This window comes from Centrocercus urophasianus, unplaced genomic scaffold (assembly GCF_019232065.1).
Source record: "Centrocercus urophasianus isolate 14NV4802_14NV808 unplaced genomic scaffold, USGS_Curo_1.0 seq_2, whole genome shotgun sequence".
Classification (NCBI taxonomy): domain Eukaryota; kingdom Metazoa; phylum Chordata; class Aves; order Galliformes; family Phasianidae; genus Centrocercus; species Centrocercus urophasianus.
The window spans coordinates 8,016,192-8,040,642 of record NW_024884755.1 but is presented as its reverse complement, the minus strand read 5'-3'; the positions used below and the strand labels follow the sequence as shown (position 1 = coordinate 8,040,642).

The following is a 24,451-nucleotide window of genomic DNA, read 5'->3' as shown; positions in this document are numbered from 1 at the left end:
GTCATGACTAGGGCTACAGAGGAGTTGATATTAAGGCTGTTGGTATTTGTCTTATTAGACATAACTCCTAGATCCCAATAAATTGTATAGATGTGTATCTTTGAGAGTTACTAGATCATCAGAGGCACAGAGACACAGGAAGGATGTTGAGTTTTTGGAGAGTGTCCAGAGGAGGCACACAAAGATGATCAGGTAGGCTGAAGGAGATGGGCTTGTTCAGTCTGGAGAAGAGACAAGTGGGGAATCAATGTTTTACACTGATAGACAGTGATAGGACAAGAAGGAGCGATTTTAAGCTAAAGGAGAGACGATGTAGATGTCAGGGGGAAGTTTTTACTGGGAGCATGGTGAGGTGCTGGGAAAGGTTGCTCAGTGAGGATGTGGATGGCCTGTCCCTGAAGGTGTGTTTATGGCCAGGTTGGATGGGGAACTGTGCAGCCTGAGCTGGTGCTTGATCTACTGGTTGGCAGCCCAGCCTGTGGCACAGGAGTTGGAACTAGATAATCCTTGAGGTCCCTTTCAATTCAAACCATTCTATGATTAAAATGATGGAAGGTTAAGTTGTATGATCTGGGTCATTTGGTCAGCTGAGCTTATTATTTTGTATTATTAGTACAAAATACGTTTTTGTATAGACAAGAGAGAGGTCAAATTTAAGAAAGATTTAGATGAAAGTTACAGAATACTGATTGCAAGATCTGGAAATAATTTAGAAATGGGAGCCTGTAAACAACAGAACACGTCCTCTGTGTAGTGAAACTCTCAGAACTACTGAGACTTCTAAATCTGCATGAGAACAAAGGCTTAATTACCTCAGGGAACAAATCTAGTCCAAGTTAACTTCTTTTTTAATTCTTTGTCTATAATACTTGTGTTTGATGTCTGTGTAGAAAGCAGTATTATAATGTCAGCTCCATCTTAAAAATGATGCGAAAAGGTTTTCACGAGAAGTAAGAGTGCCTCTACGCAGAATTCTGTGGGCACAGTAATTTTGGTACATGCTTAAAAGAGCATCCTTTAAACACTGTACTTTAAAAAGCGTGTGTTCCACTTCAGTAAGATTAAAGTGATCTAAGCAGTGTATGGGTACTGCTGGAGCTACTTGAACAGGTGAACAGAAAGGCCCATGCAGTTATTAGCAGCTACCAGCACATACTGCCTGTTTCCCTGTCTTCCTGCATGCCTTCATCCTCTCCTAAGGGGAAGGAGCCATGTTTGGTAGGCCACAGATATGTATAAAGAGAACAGATGATGTCATTTTGGTCCAAAAGCATGACTCTGCCTTCTGCAGATGCAACCTTGCTATGAAGTTTTACATCTTGACATAAGCAGTTTCAAGCCTGGAGCATCAGGATATAGGGGATAATTGAATTGGATTATAAGTATATGCAGCTTTTTTTTTTTTTTTTTTTTTGACGGATACAAAAATCACACAGCTGGCCAAATAGTGGGATTCCTTTTGTTTACTGTTCTGGAGCCTCTGCAGCACCAGGAGTGGAGTAACTGAAACATCCTCAAAACGTTTAGACAAGCAGTAAGGTGTTGTGCTATTATAGCTGGCTGATGTCATCTTCAATTCTGCGTGGTGTTAATTCTTTCTAATGAAAGCAGGGGATGTGCGGAAACTGATGAGCACTGAGCTAGGCAATTTCCTGTATGTCACTTATGAGCCTTGCCTGACAACTTAAATTGTTGGAAGTTCTGCAGAGGCTGTTCTTCCTCTTCACTTTCATCTGAATTACAGTTCCTAATAGGCAATGTGGACCAAAGGAACCACAGTCAGTATTACGATTTGTTCGTAGGTCTGAGAGAAGAGCAGCAAGTGCTGGAGAGTTTTTGAGTTACCTTTACTGAGTGCATTTCATTTTATTCCCCATACGTACATGGTAACAGTATTTATTTTAAAGGCTGTATGTATGTGAAAAATTTCTCATGAGCTTTAGTTTTTAAAGCTTTATTCTCCTGAATGCGGCTTTGTAAAATTCCCCACACATGAGCAGAATAGCAGGTGTGTTGACAGTCCCAGGCCAGCTTGCAGGAGAGTATGTCCTCCCGTGTCCTTTGAAATACTTTCTGGTGCTGTTACATCAGACCAACTTGAATTTAGCTTTCTAGTCTGCTGGGACAGAAAATTGCTGGATGCTCAACAGATTAATCTGGACATTTCTAGCTATATAACGTTAAGCTGTTGATACATGTTTTCTTTACTCTGAGTCTTTTCCAAAGACTTACAAGTCCTCTCTGGATTTTTATAACAGATACTTCATTGCCCCAGGAGTAGATCCTTGGAGTCATCTATCTCAGACTTGGCTCTCAAAAGAGTAATTCCATGGGATTGAAGAGGCAAGTGTTTGAAATTCAGGAGGCTATAAAATTGATTTTTCCATAAAGAAGTAATTTGTGGTAAATGTTGTGGTCCTCTGGGCAGCTATTCACTCATTTTATATAACCAGGACCCTTGAAACATGGGCAGAAAGATTAGAGAAGGACATCTCTGATCTGTCATTTATCTGCACAAGCCAAGGAAACTTTTCCTTTCTTTTGACCACACAGTATCTGGAATCAGATCCAGCCAAACACACCTCTTACAGTAGGCTCCTTGGAGGTCAATTTCTTGGTCTAGGAATGAAAACTGGTTTTAAGAAAAATGTGGATAATATCCTGTAGTCAATTAGATGAAATGTTTGACTAAATTTTCCATATGTAGTTGCTCAGTCTTTGCTAGCAAAGCAGCAGTGTGGTGTGTTACACTGTGTGGAGAACAAGGAGATGTTGCACAGGTTTACCTTCTGGGAACTAAAGCTCAGTCCTCCAGAGGAAATGAAAGTCCCTCCTTTACCATGTTTGTGGTGTGCTAGGGGTACTCAGCATGGATGTTGTACGTTCTGTCCTTGCCTCCGTGGAAGGTCTTTTTAGACAGAGAAGGAAGTCAACACATACTGGACAAAGTGCCATCTTCAAACACTTAGCACTTAAATAGGGGAATTAATCTGTGAATAAGACAAGCAGTTGCTTTCAACCATATATCTCTGATTATCTTCTAAAATAATGTTCTGTTTCTGGTATTGGACTTATTACTGTCCTTCCTGAGCGCTTCTCTGACAAACAGAATATTTCTTCTTGAATATTGCTCACTTAATATGATCGTGTGTGCTGTCATTAAGTATACATGTCCATGGCCACCTACTGGGAGGTGCCATAGGAAACAGTAAGGACAGTATCCTCATTAGGAGGCCAGGTAATGTGATGTGGTGGAACAGCAATTATGTACTGTAAGTAACAAAGATGAGTATTCTTTCTTTAGAGTACATCTTTTGTAGTCTTTTTATAAAGTATGGAGTGCTCTTGATCAACCTTGATAAAGCATGTGGCCACAACAGCGTTTATCCTTAACATCTATTAAGTTTGAATACTAAATATTCAAAATATCTTTCCAGGCACGTTCTGCTCAGGAGATAGTTGTGTGCTCTTCATTATGTCCTGTTGTTTCTGTTTAATCAGGATATAAATGTGCAGCCTGCTTCATAAAATGTTTTTGTTCCATATGCAGAGATGGACAAAAAGGGAAAAGAGAAGGTTTATATGGATCAAATTGTGCGGAACCTTGTCTTGTGTATTTCATATTCTTGTGTACGATGACTTCACCATAACTGCCTGAGATGTGAAAGTGTCTTACTGCCAGCATTTGTTAAATAATTGATATTTTTAAAGAAAACTTAAACCTAGCAATTTCATTTCCAATCCAAACTGAAAAAAAAAGAGCTTATGAAAATTAAATTTAAAATCTGAGCCAGTAAAAATAGCGTATACTTTGGGTTGTTTGTCAAGTACAATTTATTAGGAAACTTAACTACATTTCTCATTTAAGCTTATTAGTTTCCTTGCGCCCAATTCGGATCACTGAAAGTAGTGAAATACTAAGGCTGGGCTTACTCCTACCTGAATCATTCTAAACAGAATTTAAAAACATGTAATAGATTTAATTTATTGCCTATGAAGTTATCTCAGCGAAAAGTGTTTATGATGCTAACGTGCAGTGGTAAAGGCTGGATTACTACAGGATGTCGGATGTTGCTGACCAGCTATCTCTGCACTGCATGATTTGGAAAGAAATTACTGTCCATGTATTTGCATTGAAAACTGGATTAGCAGTAGCAAAGAATAGCTTACATCCAATCATTTTTATGTCTTAGCCTTCAATTAGTGCAGATGACAAGAAGCTGGGTGCCATGGTCATGTTATGTTCATCTACCACCCTCCCCTCCAAGATGGAGGAAAAGGGATTTCCTAACTAAACGAAGTTGGTGGCTCCTGCAGTACGCAGAGCATTTTGTGGCTAATGTTTATTTTAGGAAACAAACATTATTTATATTTTTTCCTTATCTAGCAGGTTTTAAGTAGTGTTATGTTTTGAGTTCAAGAATTTTGTGGACGTACATGAGTAATGGTAAGGATAAAGTATTTATCTTTATTATGGTCACTTACAGCTAATTTCTTTTTAGCTCTTTAGCAGGGATCTGCAGGGAGTCATTTGGATTTTAGGTTTGGAGATAATTGAGTACCTTTCTGCTGCAGAGAAGAAATGCAGAGAGAATTGGCTCAAAGCTAAAGCAAGATTCCTGAACTAGCACATATATTAAACTTCCTTTTATTTGGTTGTCACCCCAATAGGAATGATTAGTGGGTTGTGAAGAAAGAAAATGTATTGCGTTACATCTATTAAAGCATGTTTTATATGTAACAGTAATTAAAATATAATTGAAATCATGAGTTCTCCTAATTATTGGCTTTACATAATGCATAGTTAAAGAGTGAGCGTCTATAAATGTGTCCTTTTTACACATCCAGAAATGGTTTGCTGGCAGCATTTTAATTAAAGATGGATTAGTTAAAATGCAGTTTAATCATTCTGTCATCAAAGGATTTAGACCTCATTAATTAGCTGTTGATAAATAGGTTTAAACTGCAAAAAAAATTAATTTAAAATATGCCAGTTGAGATCTAGAATTATTAGAGTTAGAAATGGAGCAATGAGTCTAAGAAAATTTCATGCCTTCTCTTTCTGTAATATGAGATTAAGTAGGAAATCTAGACTGCCACAGAGCTTAGTTTTGTATTGTTTCTAATGGACATGGCTACAAGAATGCTTCAGAACTGTTGAAGAAATAAAGAGATCCTTCTTAATGACCATTATTGCTTTGCAGTGTGGTGATGGGCATCTGTTTTTGTATTTGATGAGGACTGTAAACCTATTTAAAAATCCCTGTGCTGCATAAAGGGATTGTGCTGCCTTGTTAACAATCTGAATGTAGTGGATGGGAACTTTCAGACATGCAAGCAGGAATGTGAGTCAAAATGCAGAAACCACTGATAGTGTAGTGTTGGAGGATAAACTTTACAACTTGTAACATGTGCACTACTGCTGTGATCTCCCTTGACATCAGTACTGAACCACCCAGCCAAAGGGCAGCTGAAGACAGCATGTTTTACTTGATGTTGCAGTGGACTCCAGAATTGCACTCATGGTTTGTTAGCTCTATTAACTGCAGGGACAATTGCTTAACTTAATTTCATGGCATGAAGTGAACTAATCATATCTGAAGCCTTATTGATAGCACAGTTTTGTACCACTTGTCCTTCTTCTGTAACCAGAAGTAATGGTGGTCCTTTAGCTCACTAAAGCCCTTATGAAATCCGTTGTAGTAACTTGTTTGTCTCCATAGCAGTCCCATTGCAGACTCTGCAAATATGGAAGAGCCAAGTGCTGTAGGTTGAGCTTGTATGTATGAAAGAAGAGTCAGGTAGACCTTGACTCTGAATCATTAAGGTTGGAGAAGACTTTTCATCTAGTCCAGCCATCAGCCCATCATTACCACGTGAGTTTTTGAGAATTAATATTAAAATATTTTCAGGTTTGTACTATGAATATCCTAATCAGCCTAATTTCTATCAGTAACTATAGGGATATAAATAGTTGTCATAATATTTGAATCCATAAGTCAACTGATTTTTAGTCAGGTTAACCAATTCTGACAAGTGATAGATGCATTTTCCATGTAGATTTAAATGAGTTTCAGGAAAGTACTAATTTAACAGCCATATTGAAGACTTTCTTTAAATACTTCTCGAATGCAAGTTCAAGATCAAGGGATTGATTTATTGAAGAGGTGTGTTTGCAGTGCACTCCGGCAGCTGCTTGTCTCTGTGCAGGGAAGAAAGGGACACAATGCCACAGATGTTATTATTGTGGTGTTTATTTGTTTTCTGCCCCAAAATCTATTCTTAATTTTTAAGTTTGCAAAGTGATGGGGGAAAACCTGCTTTGTGTGAAATAGTTAGCTCTTGTGATACAGGGATGGCCGTGAGATTTAAAAACAACAAAGAAAACGTGGGAGAGAGAGAATGCAATTCCGGTTTTTGTAAAATCACAAACCTCTGTAGCTGACACAAAAAAGACAAAAGATATCAACTAATGTCCTATAGTTTCCTCAGTTATCTGTTATGTAAGACAGGCAGTTTATAATTCCCAATTATAATACTAAAATGCACTTTAGTGCTCTGGTCTTGAACTGAGATTGTGATTTACCTTCAATCACTGCAGATCATATATGACACTTGTGACAATGCTGGGCTTTGTATTATTTATGGGCTTCCTGTTTCATGTGTCTCTGGTTTCCAGGTAGCACTGACAACTGGTGAAATGGCTTTGCCTTCATGGGCTTTGTTTCCTGAAGGAATGCATCCCTTCTGGTCTGTGTACTTTTTTATGATTAAAATATATCTGCATGTGGGCTAGGCTTGCCCTCTGCTCCTGCCCTGAGTTCTGGCTTGTCATCTGTCTTAGTACAGAGAAGTAGCACATTTAGAAATACCAACATGAATTTTTGATTCCCAAGGTGAGGCCATTCACGTCTACTCTGCTTCTACACAGCTCTTCCTTATTCCATAATAGATGTTCTGCACTGTTGCATTAATATTCAACTAGTTTCGTGTCATACTTGCTTACTAAAGTTCTGCTCCTTCTGAACTCAAACAACATTTTTCTATTCCAAGCACCTATTATCATTATCTGGAATTTGCTGCAAATAAGTGAAAATAACTGAGTTGAAGAGAGCAAAAAAAGAGAACAGAATTTAGAATGATCAACTTTTTCCAAAAAAAATGACACATTTCTGCCTCTTACATGGTACAAATTAGGATGATACTAAGTAGAGATGCCTAACAATACAGCAACTTGCAGTATCTGTGGCTAATATTACACTTCAGCTGCTGCGCCCCATGGCAGAGCAGCCCAGCCATCAGGCTGTCAGCAGCAGTAGCCTCAACAGTTGAGTTTAAGAGGTCGGTGCATAGAAGTGTTTTTCTTTTCTGATGTTTCTGGAGAGTAAGCTCTAATCTAAGCAACTTCTGCTCATGTGGAACACGTAGATGATAATAATGCCTTTATGAAGTCATTAATGATGTCTCTTGAGACATAGGTCTGAAATGTAGGAGAAACTTTTGTTCATCTGCTCAGAGTTTAATTCTGCTTGATCTGATGGAAGTTTTAATCTACCATTTGTTCATGAATAGGAGTCTTCTCTACTCCCCTTTATTCTCTCACAATTAGGTTTTGACTTTTTTGTATTGAAACAACCTTGGACATGTTTTGCAGTACTGTACTGTTGTGTTGTGAACTGAATGAAATTGGGCTTAGATAAACTAAACCTTAAAGCATGTAGTTGCCCATGGGAAAGGAGCAGCATTATGAAAGTAGCATAACAAACAAAGTGCTGTGTGTTTAAGAACCTCCTTGTGGCTTCTGAACAAAGCATAGCTTGCCTCCCTTCTGTGTCCCTTGCTCAGCTGTTACTCCTAGATCAGAGAGCCTTCCCCTTTCTGTCTGGTGTATTTCAGATACCAAATTGTATTTACTGTGGCTTAAACAATTACATGTTATTTGGGCTTTATAGTTTCTTTGTGAAATACTTACGTGTCTAGATGATCGAAACAGTGGCTGTGAGTCCTGCTATAAATAGATCAACTTTGGAAAATTTGGTCTTTTGTGAATTCTTTGGGGAAAAAAGAAGCTTTGGTTTTTAGCCTGTGTTATGTTTTGTTAGCCTGAACACTACAAAAGCATAAGGGCACAATGTTGTAATTCAAAAGTAATTCAATAGTCAGCTATTCACCTATGTCTTGCAACTATACTTGTAAAATAAAATAAAAAAAATCCTCTGAGTGCTGTGCCAAATTCTCTCAAGCTACTGTAGTTTCAATTCATGGTTTCATAGTTCAAAAACCACCTGCTTGCATTTCAAGGCAAGTCTCATGGGCTTTGTTCAAAGAACGTTATTTTTGAAGTGTGTAAAGATTTCCTTTTATTAGGAAGCAACTTTCTTAAAAGTGCACTGAGGAAATTATTGTGAATCTGAAACATCACTCACCGGCTTGAGGCTTCTTTGTGGGGGGAAAACAAATTAAATGTATTTTCAGTTCAGGCACCTTAATGGGTCACTGACCCAAGAGTATCCTTGACTCTTCCATGGATTGTGTGCTTCACAAGGGCAGTTCTGATAGGCAGTCTGTGACAGCCTGAAAAACTGGAGTCGGAGCAAGCAGTAGGCAGCAGGTGTGTTCCTGAAGAGGCTCCCTTATCTGGCAGTAACGCCTGGGTGGTTTAATGCGTTTGGTTGCCTGGCCTAGGCAAACTTGGGGTAGATGGGTAGTTGTTCCTCCACTGCAAAGTCCTGCAGCCTGGGTTACTGAAGATGCGTAAGTGGGTAGAGGGGTCACGGGAAGCTGCCCCTCGGATGTGTTGGATAATGTCACAGAAACTTGGCTTAAATGTATTTAATTTTATTTGTATTTAGAAGTTGAAGCCTTCTGATCTAGAGTGTCTTAGTTTTGGAAGTGAATAGCTGAGAAGTATAAAATGTGGCTGTCTTCTGAATATTTGTTATGTCTCAGAGCGAATGAAGGGAATTAAAATAGAGATTACTTGTTTACTACTTCTGGGAACTAAAAACCCCACTCAGCAGAGTGCATGAGCACATTTTATTTTGGTGACATGGAAGACCTGAAAAGAAGTGTGAGGGAAGTCATTGCTAGTTGCTACTGTCCCCCTTTCCTTAAGTACCTGTGTTCCACAAATCCATTTGAGCTAGGAGAATGGTTGATATTAAGCTATTGGTTTCAGTTTGCGTTCCTGGCGTGGATCTGGTTGGAATCGTCAGAATGCGTTGATCAGCTGTAGGAACTGGACTGAAGATGAGCTTAAGATGCAGGCATTGTTGTCAGAGCAGTTCACACTACTGGTCAGACCATCCGTAGCAGGTGTTTCTTTAGGACCTTTCAAAGTTGTGACTTTTCAAACACTGTGGAGTTTTCTTTGAATGCATGCAGTACTTCTTAAAAATACCAAGTGTATGTGTTTTTCTGTTACTTCTGATTACAAAGAACCCATGCAGTCAAGACTTGGCAGAGCAATGGGGATAATGTTAATGTGTGTCTCAGCAAATCTATGAGAATTAGGTGGGGTGGGAGTGAGTTTTACTTGAGTTAATGGAGGTTGGTGTTTTCTTTCAGTTAATGGGGAAAAAAACAGTGAGTTTTTTTTTTAAAGTTACAATTAAATTCTATTAAAATATTGCCAATCAGTTAAAGATGATGTTTTTGGCACCAAAACCAGAATGCATGTCTGTATTTATTTTTAAAAGAAGAAAGAAAAAGAAGGAAAAGAGGTGTTGTTTCAAAGCAGTGAGTATGCATTTAAAACATAACATCTCACATGCAAGTACACCAATGGCTGATCTGTATACATGACTGAGGTGGTATGTGCATGATAAGTAATACATACACCCTCCAGGGAAATACTGCATAAAACATGATAGAAAAGCTTTGAAACACATGAAAGAGTAAAGAAAGAGATGCTTAACTCTTGCATCTGTTGGTTGCATTAAATGCTCATGGAGAGCCATCCGGCATCAGCGTGGAGCTGCCTATGCATACATGTATCTTCTGCTCATAAAGAGTAGGGAGAGGTCAAGATGCAGTGTTTGCAGTATACATGGAGCACCAGATTAAATGATATTCTACCGAGCTATCTCAGACTTCTCACCTGTGCATCCCACTCTTTGATAAAGACTATTCTGGCATATAGAAGTGAAACCCTGGTGTGATGGGGTTTAGTGGCAGGATCTGCTTTGTCTTCAGTGGAGCCAGGATTTTATCTACAAATGCTGGCGGCTTCTGTAATTCTGTATCTATGTTTTTTTTGGCTTTGAGAAGCCAACTTTTTACTATCAAAAGGATATGTGATCCTTCCCTTATTTTGGACAGGCTGTACAAAGCTGTCTGTGATAGCAGTGCTGAATTTCTTGCCAACCAACTGAATGTGTTTCTGATGAGCCATAGTCTGAAAAAGTAAATTCACAGCGATGTGAGTAGTTTTACTGCATGTACTGGAAAACTCATTACCTGGCAAAGTTATGTTCTCTTCAGCTCAGTCACATAAGCAGCTCCTCACTTTTGAAAGAAAGTCCATAATGTTTGATGAAATAAGATTTCCTTTTTTAGAAAAAAGAAACAAAGTTCAAGCAGCAGATGGATAATATGAAGCCTGTCTTAATTTATTTACTGCTTGTTACTGCTAATCTGGCAGTACTGCAAAAGGTGACTGCTGTTACTGTGCTGCACAGTTTCATATAAATTCCAACCATGAATATGTGATCAGTTGTCATATGCAAAAACAAGCCCTGTTATCCCTGCATCAGTGATGATGGAAGGATGTTTACAACCTTCGTTATTTCATTTTTAAAGCTCTTTAGAAGGTTACTTAAAGTTTCTGACTAGAGGAAATACTTCATCCAATAATTTAGCAGGAAGGGTCTATAAAACACAATAAAAGTTGATTCCTGGGACATAACTATACGTATATAACAGTATAAAATATTGTTTTGCAAAATGTTTGTTCAGCGCTGTGTCCTGTAGAATAAACCTTGCCTGCAAGCATGCTGGGAGGAGCACGTCCATAACTTTGCTTCCACGTGAAGTGTCCATTTAGTAAAGAACCCACTGCACCAGAGCAAATGATGGCTTCAGTTATTAATTTCATTAGCCAAATGCAGTGCTCTTTCTGCTGTGCTCTCGCTACATCAGTTCCTCCTTGGCTTCTCTTTCATTTGACCTATTCTTTGCAGTTACTGGTCTCTGGGGCAGTAAAAAAATCAGTATTTCTGCCTTGTAAAGCCACAATGTTTTGAGAAGAAACTAAATCTCATAAAATGTGTCTCCCTACTAACTCCCTAAATGTAGGCTTTTTTTGTCCTTTTGTGATCAGTTAGTATGGTTTGCTTTGTTTCTCTTTAAATACTGTAATTTTGTGTAATTTTAAAATCTAGTTTGGATTTACAAGCATGTAATGGCTTTAATATCCTTCAAAGAACTTGAATTGTGTTCTGTGGATTGTTTCTGCAGGATAAAATCACAACATCTCTATTCTTTGAATAGCGCCATTATCACTCTGTGTTAATGAAATGATTTCAGTATTACAACAAATGAGTTTTTGAATCCATTCAGTATTAAAGGGAATTGGATTGTAATTAGAACATATTTCAAAAAGAGTAAAAGGATTCGTGATATGTGCTTAGCTCTTAAAACACCTAATCCTATATTAATTGTGCTTTGGGCACATCTGCCCTCCCATGAAGGGGACACTGACAGTATAGATGAAAATGTTTTAATGCTTTTGAGGCTGAAGAGCTCCACCAACAGGGTGTCATTGCAACGGGGGGCAGCATTCAGGGGCACTGTGCTGCACTTACATGAGGGGTGAGGTGACCACAGAGCTGTGGAGCACGAGATGAGCGCTCATCTGGGCAGGGAACCCAGTAGTGAGCCAGGATTGGAAGCAGCACAGCTGTGCTGAGGCAAGACTTGCTTTCCTCTGTGTCTTGTGGTGCTGCTGAATGCATTGATAATGACCAGCTGTCTTTCTTTGCAGCCTTTTCCAGCACTATTGCTACACCCGAGGCGGCATGCGCCATACTTCCTACACTTGCATCTGTGGCAGGTAAGTTGATGGCTTCTATTGAATTGCTGAAATGTTTATTGTCAGTTTCCCACTGGATAATTGTAAAATTGTTCCTTTGGTGCATGTGATGTGTTTGTGAGTGCCACCAGAGTAATTTTTGAACTATTTCCTCTGAAAAAGGCAAAAAAGTGTGGCAAGTGTTGGATCTTAAAGAAATGGCTCAGCTACCGGTTCTGCTGTGCTCAAGAGATTCCGCAATGGCTGCTGCTGCTGCCAAGATAGTGTTTGTGCTCACATCTCTGCCGTAGTTGGCTCTTTTATTAATTAGAGTTATGAAGAAGGGCTGTAGAGCTATTTTTTGTTGTATTCCAAAAAAAGTGTTTGTGAACACCTGAAGTATTTCATAGCATTCTCAAATTCTTTGAGGTTAGGCTGCATTAGAGTTGATTTGGGGAAGTGAGTTTTGAAAACATCTTGCTCTCTTTCCTTGCTCAGCAGCTGGTGTTGGAGCTTTAGTGTTTGAGAAAATACAACTTCTTGTAAAAAGTTCTCTCTTCAGTTGTAGAAATGCATGGTTTTAATTCAGAGAATTTCAGGAGAATGGTGTAGGATACACGTGAAGGACAGCTGTGTGCTTTGTGCAGGGATTAATCTCATTTAGTTAATGGATACATATATCTCTGGTCAGATCTACGTGACAGATGAGGTGTATCTGTTAACACATAAACTGTGCTGGTAGATCCAATGATACTCACAGGCATTTGCCTGAGTTCACATAGGTTGTTTTTTTTATTAAAAAATAAAATAAAATATAAGTTAATGACGATGATGTTATTTTGCTTCAGGGGTAATGAAAACGATGTGTATCTCTGCTTTTTTTTGCTGTTTACTCAATTCATTATTTGCAAGTACAGTTTTCCAGTTTATATGCCAAATTGCAGTAGGAGCATGAGCAGTTTTATGGCAAATTGTGCATCTAAATTGTCGGGAAATTTTCCTGTTTTAAGTACCATCATATAACTTGAGAATTAACATCCCATTGCAATGAGACTTCATCTCTGGTATCATTATAAGTGAAAAAGGTAAAATCTTGTTGTCTTTGTGCATGGTGTTCCACTGCCATGAAGATTACACACAGTGCATCCAAACCCATGCTGCAGAACTGGATTTGGGTACAGAAGCTAGAAACAGGCATGCCATAGCTAACCGTATAGAAACTGCTACTGAAGTAGGAATGTAGTGTGAAGCATAGTGGGTAGTAGGTGTTTTTAATTACCTTGGAAACGTGATTGTAAATGCTATGCTTAACTACATTTAAGATTAAAAATAGCTTTTACAATTAGGGTTTTGAACAGTTAGGTATGAATTCTGTTCATGCTGAGTCCTGTTGTTTTTCCAAAACTTCAAACAATGATACTTGACATGATCTTTCCTTTTCAGTCATTGGCCTGATAATAATTTCCATACAAGAGAATCATGTTTTTTAATTAAAATGTTTTCTATTCAGGTTTTAAAAAGGTGCTCATTAAACCATAGAACAAGAGTTATCAGAGCTATATTTCATATAGAAGTCATTTGCTGCAGTGGATGCATTTGTTGCTGTCCCTGTCCGGTAGCGACACTGTTCAAGAGATGGTGAATGAATATTTGATGCAACTTGATATGTGTCATGTATTCACTTCTATGCATTCACTCTAAGCAGCTGAGAATGATAACACACATTAGTGTTACAGCTCATCACACAGCTGGCTTAGTGCTGTAGTTAGCAAAGCTTTCAGAGGTTGTCAACTTATTGATGGTTTGAAGCACCAGCTGATGTCATGTAAGTGCAAATAAAGGAGAATAGTGGTACCTGATAAACGGACTTAGATATATTCAACATAAATTTCTGAAGTATTGATTTTAGAGGAATGTGCAAATACTGTGCAGTGCCTTGAAATTCAGACTGCTCCTCACAGTGCCTTAGTGTACCTAGTTGTCATTTTGCAGGGGAGGAAGGTGAAGGGTAAGGCTAGAGTACTTACTATATCCATCTTTTTTTTCCTTTTCAATACTGCATTTTAAGGTTTCAGCTCTTAGATGAAAAGGTGGAGAGAAGACTGCTAATGCTTCCTTCTGGTTTGACTTCATTATTTAAATCGTGATGGAAATAGCTTGCTAGTGCAGTTCATGGCCTGTTGAATTTTCTTCAGATCTTACTACAATACTAGTAGTTGCTCTTTTTCTTATGTTTGATACTCAACTTAATCTTTTTCTTAAAATATTACTAACATGCCTCCTCTTTCTTCTGCTCATTTCTTTTCATAGTGTTTCCTGATTTGATGTGTATTTTGGGGCCCTTTTTCCCTTCCTAATAACCTGAATCCTTTCCTGCTGTTTGCATTCTCAGTGGTGTTAATTTGCTGCTTTTCTGCTGCTCCATGTAGTTCCTTCTGTAACAAACATGTCTTTGGCACCAGTTAGAGGCAAATTATTAAAGGGGTGGAAATAGGCCCACAGACATCTGTTGGAGGATGTTTCAGCTGTGCTGCCCAGAGGCAGACTTGGACACCCCTGGTGCTGACCTGTAGAGGCCTGGAGCCACCTGGCCGGCGCCTCCTCACAGCACTGGTGTCGAACTCTGGCTCTGTGTGAAAATGTTTTGGCTGCTGCTCTTTGGGGGAAAGAAGGAGCTTCTCCAGGAAGGCTTGTTTGCTTTCCAGTGGCTGGGTGGCTGGGGGTTGTTTAATTTGTTCTTAAAGCCACCTTGAAAGTCTCACAAATCATTAGGAACAATTCCTGGTTAGCTGTAACATTCACCTTGTGGGTACATGTCACTTTGGGGAAGCTTCTTAGTGTTGCTCCTAAAGCATCTCCCTGCCTTCGTGTGCGAAGACGCTTCTAACAAGGAGGGGCTGACTCCCACCTCCTGGAAGCAGGGCGGAGATGTGTCCCCCCAGTGCTCAGTGTGGGTGAGCGGTGTGTTTCTGAAGCAAGTCATCCGCATCCCTGGCTTTGAGCTGTACTGAGACAGGGCAGGCTCAGAGTGCTCACTTTTCATTTCTTCTGAGTGAGGGCTTTCAGGAGCAGGGCTACTGTGCCACAGGTGCTCAGCTTGAGGGCCCTGCCTGAAGCCGCTGCGGGGAGATGGGCCTCTCTCCTGACAGAAGCCACCCAAGTGCGTATGGAGTGGGGATCTGGTCTTCTGCACCAGCTGCTCCTCTCCGTGTTACAGAGCCAGAGTTGGAGTGAAAGACAGGGTGTCTCAAATGCCAAGAAAGACTGTGTGCTGCTTAACACCTAAGTAGTGGTGGTGGAAAACAGAGTTCTGTGCATCTTCTGTAACAGTTGGTGCCAAATTTTACAGAAATATCTTGTAAACTAAAACCTTTACATTAAACTGTGCAAAGGAAATCCCTCGTCTTTGCATTTGGAACATCTATTGTTGAAAACATTTGTGCAGTGTCCATATTTGAACATAGGACTTGTTTATGCAGCTGGCATGATGCATAATACTGAGTGCCAGCATAAACAGGTTATCTGCAAACATTAGCATGAAGTCCTGCCCTTAAGCTTCATGATAAATTTTTTGATAGTTGATCATAAGTAACATGCTATTTGCTTCTTGTTTATCCCTGTTTCTAGAAAGAGATAAGAAATAGTGTCTGCAGCTAAAATCCTGGCAGAGTGCTGTGGACAGTCTGTGTGCATGCCACTTGTGGGGTGCTGCCATTGGCGCTGCATCATGGAGAAAATCAATTACAGCCTTAATTCTGTGTTTATTTTAACTCTTGATTTAACAACTTTAATCTATCCCTTGCGTTTTGTATAATTATAAGGAATACATTTTCTGTCAGAAAATTATTCCTATTATTCTGAAATGGTGCCCCCCGCTCCATTGGTGCATACTGATTTCCTACATGCTGAAACAGCAACACAGTGATCTTGCTTTGTTTTAACATGACCCAGCCCTTTAAATTGAGCGTCTTCTGAAAATTAAGAAGGCCTCTGCTTTCTCATCCCTAGTCCTTGCTTATGGAGTTGTTATATTTGAATAAGTAAATAATTAAATATCTAAACGTTCCCAATTACTGCCTGTATCTTGACTGTAACATTTTTGGGGGGATACAGTGCATAATTACTGCTTTTGCAATTGCACTTAGCAGAAGTTTAACATGAGAAGTACGCCAAGTTCCACATCTACTTCAGGAACAGCAAAACATTAATGGAAATTGAGCCTCAAGTTCCTTTCACCTAAAATATGAAGCTGTTCTACTGAAAGAACAGGGTGACCAAAATGGTGTTGGTAAAGGGTAGACTGGAGAGGTCAGAGAGATACCAGAGTAACTCTGTTCCAATGCTGTATTTTTAGTTATAGCTCTTATGGCTGATGGAAAAGAGAGAGCATCTGTCCAAGGAGAAGAGTAGAAGGGAAATAGGTAGAAGTTGAGCTCTTTGCCAGTATTTTAACTGATGTTTGCTAGACCTGGAGGAATAACAGTAGACAAGAGGGGAATGCCAGGACCAAATAGAGGTTACTGAATGCCTTGTGGTGCTTTAGAAGCGTACAACAAACGTCTGTCCTTTGGAGGTGTGTTATTCCTGTAAATCAGCAGTTTAAAGCATTTCCAGGAATTACAATCTTTTCTTTATAATGTGATTTTAATAAGAGGTAAAAACAAAGTGATGATTATTGTGGCTGCTATTAACTGCTGACTCATACAGGATGGATGTTCCCCTAGCAGTGTGCAGTGTATCCATTCCAGCAGAGATCACATGTAGCCATGCCAGGGGTCAACTGGCACTCATGGGCTGCTGATTTTTTTCTAGATTCAGTAACTCCTAAAGCATTTCAAGCATGTCAGATTTTACTCGAGTGGAAATCTCTCTTTTATGCATCAGAATAGTTAATCTTAAATAGGGAAACGTATCACTTAAGTATTTTTTAAAAATCAATAATAAATGGGTACATATTGAAAAATTACTTAATTGCATCCTTGACACTTTCATGGATATGGGAAGTATTTCTGTGAGCTGTACTGGGTCCCTTCTGCAGAAGGGTCACATCTCGCAGTCAGAATAGCAAAATGCCCATTTTGTAACCGTTTCTGCTGAATGAGATAGCAAAATGTGCTATTGCAGCCCATGCGTGGAAAGATTCTATGGCAGTTCTCACAGACTGCAAAATTCCATGCTCAATATATCAAGACACTGTTTGCATCCAGGTGTTGAGTCCTCAGTACAGGAGAGACATAAACCTGTTGGATCATGTCCAGAAGAGGGCCACAAAAATGACCCAGGGGATGGAACACCTCTCCTGCAAGGCCAGGCTGAGGGAGCCTTGGGCTCTTTAGCCTGGAGAAGAGAAGGCAGAGAGGTGACCTGATTGCAGCCTTTCAGTATCTAAAGAGGAGCTACGGCAAAGAAGAGGACAGACTCTTTAGCAGGGTCTGTGGTGATAGGACAAAGGGAAATGGCTTCAAGCTTAAAGAGGGTAGATTTATTTTGGATATAAGGAAAAAGTATTCTACAATGAGGGTGGTGAGGCACTGAAACAGGTTGTCTAGTGATGTGGTTGATGCCCCGTCCCTGGAGCCTTCCAAGATGAGGCTGGATCAGGCCTTGGGCAGCTGTTTGAACTGTGGTGTCCCTGTTCATTGCAGAGGAGTTGAACTAGATGACCGTTAAACATGCCTTCCAACTGCAACGATTCTATGGTTACATTTGCACAATGTTGTATTTACAGTGTTCCTTCTTATGTTGTGTGTTTTAGTATTTTTTTCTTTCATTAATTGTGGTAAATTTTCTTTTTGCCCCTTAGTGGGGAGAACTCATCTGTTCTGCACTATGGGCATGCTGGAGCCCCAAATGATAAGACTATTGAAGATGGAGACTTGTGGTAAGTAAGAATTAGAGTTTATGTGATGTTTTTTGTTACAATACTGGCTGTGTTTCTATATTTATGTCATATGCACTCTTGCAAAGTCTAAATCTTTAAAATAGCATGTAATTTTGCATGCCAAGATATTCTGATTTCTTCCAGAAGTCCTGCTATACCTCCATCCCCAGCTGAATAGGAACTTTGAAAAAAGAAAAATACAGTTCCTTAGAGTTTAGCATTGTAGTAATATGATTGCAAGTATCGTATATTTTTCTCCACTTGTATTACATTGCACATGTTTTGCAGCATCACTGTAGATAAAAGCAGTGTGAATAAAATTACCAAAGACATTACCATAAATTTAAAGACAAACCTAATAGAGTGGCATGTAACAGCGGAATACAGCTTTTGTACTTCACCTCTGAGAACTTTGATCAGAAAGCCTGCATTTGTGAAAGGATGGGGCTAGTTCTGGAGGAGGTAACTGTGGATGTTTAGTGGAGGTTTTGTATTAGGTTGCTTTTGTTGCACGAGCAGTGAAGGTGCAGGTAGGTGTTTTCTCAGTTGAATGTAAAGATGTGGAGGAAAGCAACTGAGTATTGTTATAGGACCAAAAGCCCTAACAGAAAACAAATTGATTTTTCAAAAGCAATAAAAAGCCTTGTTAGCTGACGGTCTTGGTACATCTGCAAGGACTGCGGAATGCACTTAATTACAGATATGTGATTTCTTTTTAATAGTGTAGGAACTTCTTTAGAAGCTTTATGTGCAGTGGTTTATGTATTAACTTTGTCTGTGGTGAATAGTTTACTAAGCCAGACAAACAGCACTGTTTGTTTGTTGCAGTACAATGGTTTTGATTTAGGATCACATTGTGTTTGGGTAGATGATATTCTGTGAGGTTTTTTTTGATCATTTAGGGCACACCGACGTGGTACCATACTGACTGCGGTTGATTAAGTTCTCAGAAAATCACAGCTTATGTTACTGAGACAGAATACAAGGTATTATGTTGTCCTGTACTTTAATATTAAAATTAACGCATTTGAACAGTGAAGGGAATGGTATCATTGGGCAAACACAGGATTGAAGAATATAAGTAGGATCTGTGCAAGCAGCAGCCCCACATTTTTTTTAGCTGTCTCAACAGTAAGAACAAGGATTAACTTGATTGTTTGCAATACCTTCTTCCTGAGATGGTCCAGTTTCATGTCTTCATTAGATGAACTTTGCCAAGTGTAGATTGGCTTTTAGCAAATAGTTGCTCAGATCACCTTGACCAAAGCCTGTTTTCCTAGTAGAACAGGCTGATGTGGTTAGCGTGGTTGTGCTCACTGGGGGGCAGGATGACCCTCCTGCTCATGAAGATGAAGCAGTTGCAAGGAAGTGTAATTGCATTTGTGTGAAGGTGATTTAAAACTATACTCATTTTCTGCAGTTTTGGAGAGGGAAAAAAAAGTGAGCTTCAGAATACAAATTATAACAAGAAACCTCCTGTGTGATTTTACTGTATGCTATTACAGATTTCTAATTTGGATGTAGATGTGCCTGTGTGCATACAGAATATGTTGTTTAAAATGACAGCATGCTGATTTGTTTATGTATGTTAAAGAGCTCATGCATTTGACTCCCAATTAAGCTCTTTAATAGCTATTGGGAGCCCTCTGTTGGATACTCCTAGCAAGCCATGAATACAGACGAAAAAGTGGCTTTGCTTTTGGTGAAGAAGAGGTGGAATTATTTTGGATTCTGCCAGTAGTTTTGGTATGAATCTACCGTGGTAACTTCCCAGAATAATGGAATACAGTAGAATCAAAAGATTGGGTGCTTGGTGTGATTTTTATTAAGTTATTCAATAGAGTTTCACGTATTTTTCATGAAGTTATGTAATTGATAGGAATAACGTTCAGTCATTTTGCAGAACTGTGCTGCTCGGGTGCCTTATGTTCTAAGCAGCGAGATTAAGTGACTACCAGCAAATAAGTCAACAAAATACCCAGAAAAAAGTATAGGAAACAATAGATTAGTAAGACTAATGCTTTACTTCCTTGAAATACTGAAGTGCTTTTTGAGGAATATCAGTTACAAGGATTTGCAGGTATCAACAAGAACTCTTAGGCAAAAATATTGTGCTGTTGCATAATTTAATACTGTTACTCTGACTTCTCCTTTAAAAACTGTGTTGCATTTAGAACAGTCTGGTTTTATGAATTTCATTTTTGAAAATTAATCTACATCAAGTGGATTTATTGCTTCTGGAAGAAACTGCTATTGAATTAAATCTCCAATATTGCATCTTAATCCACATCTTTACAGGTCCAGCTTCTGTGCTGGAAGATCTCAGTGCAAGACAAGGACTGTAAGGAGAATTGCTGGCATTTCTTGTAACACAAAGCATCGCTATTGACAGAAGTTGTACTTTTAGGGTTTCAGTATTCAACATGTACGTGCAAAGCACTGTACTGATATTGATATCAAGTATAAATATTACAACTATGGCAAGTCAGTATTTTATAATTCACGTATGCTAACACCTTTGTGGTAGGCATGTACGTGAGTATGGATGGCACGGTTTAAAACAAACACTTTTCCTGCACAAGAATGTTATCTCCATGGTCAGAAAGGTGATGCAGACAAATGGCTGGGCCAAGCACCCTTGTGAATCACGGTTCTGTGCTCTCTGCCCATTCATTTTGTGTTAACATTTAAATAAAATCTGCTCAGAATGTTGAAAATCACTATTGCAAGTGCTTACAGTGCCGTTGTATCTTAGCCTGGCTGTACAAATACTAATTTTCTTCTGCCGTCGTAAACCTGTGACAGCTTAGAAGAAACTGAGCCGGAGACTGAGGTTTACTGCATTATCTTGAGGTATTGCATTATTCACTGTGCGCTGAGATGCCTGCTGGTTCTGTAGCAAGGCTGTGACTTGGCTTTTGGGAATTGGAGTCCTAAGCAGTTCTAGTTCAGTATCTCCTGCCCTGCACACAAGAGGCCTCAAGGAGTTACAAGATAACCACAACCCATTTTCCAGTGGGTTTGGAGCCCCACCGCCACCTCCAACCCAGTTTGGATAACAAAAGGTCTTTCAGTGTTTAGAGGGAGATTAAATGGGAAGTTACTACTTAGGGAGAAGGAAAGTGGATTGAAGGGGCACAGATTTAACTCCCTGTGGAGTCCAGCATGGAGCAACAGCCATGTCTGGAGGGAAAAGGGAAAAGTGGCCATCAAAATACATGGGGGAAAATGTGGGGCCTTTGTGATTTGGTGTGTTGTGTAGGAGCTCTTGCAGGTGCTGAACCTGCAACATGTACTTTACATTTTGATTTTGAGAAGGTGTTGAAGAAAATGGTAGCTTATTGCATTCAGCTCGCTGCCTTTGTTGTGTCTGGCATTGCTGCAGTGTTGTTTTATTGCAATTGACCTGGTGAGGTTTGACAAATGGATTGTGCTTCTATGATTTTAAAATAAAGATTGATTCTTAAATACAGAAATAAAAGAAAATAAGCCTGACCACAGATATCACAGAAATAGATACGGGTATTATTACTACCTGAGATGGTTTTCTGTGTGTTAGTTGTAGGTCTTTGTCTTTTATGGTTTCTGACAAATGTGTCTCAGTGAAAGTTCAGCACTTCCTAACCAACCTTCATTGGCAGGCTTAGCGATCCTTACATTTTTCTTTGTTACTCAGTCTGCTCTGGCTTTGCAAAATGCTGCAAGTAACACTATTCTGCTGAAGTGCATGGCATTCCTACCACGTCAAAGCGTCCTATGTCACACCAGTGAGGAAGGCCTCTGACTGTGTGGCATGTCCCCCCCATCCCAGCACAGCCCCAGGGTCAGGGCTGCAGCGCTGTGACCTCCCTGCAGGGAGTCCCACAGTGTGATTCAGCGAGAGAGCTCAGGTAGAATCGCAACAAATAGGAGGACAGCGTCAACTGCAGCAGCCCTTGGAGAGATGTTATTAACCTTGTGTTCACAGTGGGCCTATCTATTGTTTATAACATTAAATTACGATGTAACTTTAAAAATTTCAGTGAAGCAGGTTGGGTCATTGGATGATGCCTTGCATTTTATGTGGCTGTTCCTCTGAATGCTGTGATGTAAGCATACTGGTTCTAATGAGGCCAATGAAAGCGTGCAGTAGCTGTGGAGCAGGCTGCTTCCTGCTGGGAAGGTTCTTGCCTGTTTTGGCAGATAGTTTTATTGCATTTTGGTGCCAGAATTTAAGCACTGGAAAAGTCTTATTAATGCCACAAAATCAAATGCAGCATGTTAGGAAAGTGCCATCTTAGCATAATGCATCTATGTTGAATGTTTTAAATGAGTCTTGGCTGTATTAACACGTATTGTTATTTGCTTATCAATTAGTAGAGTTGGGCATATGAAAGCAATCCAGTGTTGCAAAATGATTTTATTGGGCTAACTTAACTCTGAGGAGTATTTTCATACTGATTTCTTTCCTTAATATTCAAACGCCAATTTGAGGCACCAGGATTACGTTGACACCAGGGGGCACTCAGAGAAGCGTTCCCTGGAACTGGGGAGCTTTGTGCTTTGATGCTGAAGGCGCAGCACAGCGAGGCACAGCGCCTGGCCAGGAGCATTGCCTTTGCACGTAAAGCACATTCCACTCGTGTTGTGCTAGGTTTGAATTTGCTTCCATCTGTTTGGCAGTGATATGTGCCTTTTTGTAAATGTTTTATTACAACTTCTGGTGCTCTTGAAATACACTGATGTAACTTCTAGTGCTCCTCCTCTTGGCATTTCAGAAGCTTTGTCAATCTCAGGGAGTTTTTCTGGACTGCATGTACAGGTAGTTGAGACAGTTGTTCAGTGTGAAACGGAGGGAAGATGCTGCATTGCAGGGCTCTTTATTGCTCCAGTTACCCTAATGAGATGAAGGACCTCTTGTAGGTGTCGTGGTGCTGTTGGTCACCCGGAGTTGTGCAGAGAATATTGCAGAAGAAAGTTGCTTGTTACATTTTCATGTTTATTCTTAAAGGGGAGATCTTCTGTTCAGTAAAACGTTACTTTTCTAACTTTCCTCTTTTTATCTAAAAGCATAGTAGAGAACTTTCTATAATCAGAATTGTCATTTTCTACGTAAGATGCTTGCATTTGTCTTCTACGTATACTCGCTATATGCATATATGGTGTGTTTTGCATTGAAACTGTATTTCTCTTAATATTACTCGGTGTCATTTGTAGAAAACTGCATCGTTCCCTTCTCTGCAGGAATAAATAAGCGTGTAGTATAAAAGGATTTTCCTGAGTACTGAGAAACTATCGTTTATTTCAGGAAAATATTGCTAAGACTTTCAACTGTTCAACTGAAAGACTTAGGTGTGCTTGAAGAAGGTGTGCTGCTAAGGAAGGAAGAGGTTTGTTGTGCTGCTTTTCCAAGCTCTGTTTTGGAATTTGCACTCTGTTTTACAGAGTTCTCTGGTATTAATGCCAACCTGCACACGGAACTGCGTTTGTCCAGGTGGGGGCAATGTTGCATTAAAAAGCAGGATCTGACCAATCTTTTTGCATCAGGTAATAGAAGTCTGCCCTCTTCCACCCAAAGTACTTCATTGACTGCTATTAAAACAATTTATCCTACGGAACAAAATATTGTATTTATTACTTCTTGAAAGCACTGCCTTTAAGATCCCAGGATATTAATGTGTCAGATGTAAATGCTCCTCTATTTTATGTGGGTGAGAGTAATATTTTCATTTGGCCCTGTGCGTTTTTACACGTTTTGAAGTTTGATGCTATAATAATATGCAAAAATTATGGTTAGCTTTAACCTTTCAGTCTGCAGTTTTGAAACAACTTGTTGTTAGTTATGGTTTTGTTTCTAATAATAATAATACCAAGTACATTGCTACTACTTACAGGCTGATTGCAAAATCAACTGGCTATCCATTTTTGAAATAATTCCTTTGGCTCAGTGCCTCTGGTTTGATTAAAATTTGTTATTTTCATAAAGTAGACATATTTTTCTCCTTATTGTGCCTATAGAAGATATTATTTTTAAGTTAAGCTACAAAAAAAAAAAAAAAAAAGATTTGATTAAAAATATATTTTCTAGAATTGGCAGTAGTTTTCCCTGAACTGCTTGGGTTGTGTTAGTGCTGGATAATTCAGGCTCTGAACATGCCCACTGTCAGAGTAGGCAAAGCGGAGGTCTTTAAGTAGTGACACTTGTGCTGTAACAAATTTTAGCTTTAAGTGCTGAGTTCTGTTTTGGTTCTTAATTTGATGTTCTTCATGCCTTGCAGCACGTAAGATTTTTTTGCTGCCTCTTAATGAGATGTATCTTTCATATTTTTAGATTAGTATTTCCACCATGATTCAAAACACCTGAGAGCATGCAATTGTCTTGGCTTCTTTTGTGTTGGTTTGACTAGGGGTGTTTAAATAAAACAAGCGGGATAAAGCCTAGTATTTTTAATAGCTGTTGATTTAATAATGAACATTCACAGATGCCTTTCAGTTTAATGCACTTTTGGTGGCAGTCTTTGTTGGCGTGAGTAAACGTAAAGTATTTTAGAATTGCCATAGATACTGCTTATCTTGGATAG

At 39.3% G+C, this 24,451-nt stretch overlaps 1 protein-coding gene across 1 annotated transcript in view; it reads left to right on the top strand.

Annotated features, from left to right (window-relative positions):
* PEPD (peptidase D) overlaps positions 1–24,451 on the top strand; it is a 116,782-nt gene that overhangs the window by 51,935 nt on the left and 40,396 nt on the right. The window contains exons 10-11 of the mRNA XM_042821838.1: positions 11,984–12,052; positions 17,814–17,891. Of these exons, the coding sequence (XP_042677772.1) occupies positions 11,984–12,052; positions 17,814–17,891 (147 nt within the window). The remainder of the gene's footprint in view (positions 1–11,983; positions 12,053–17,813; positions 17,892–24,451) is intronic.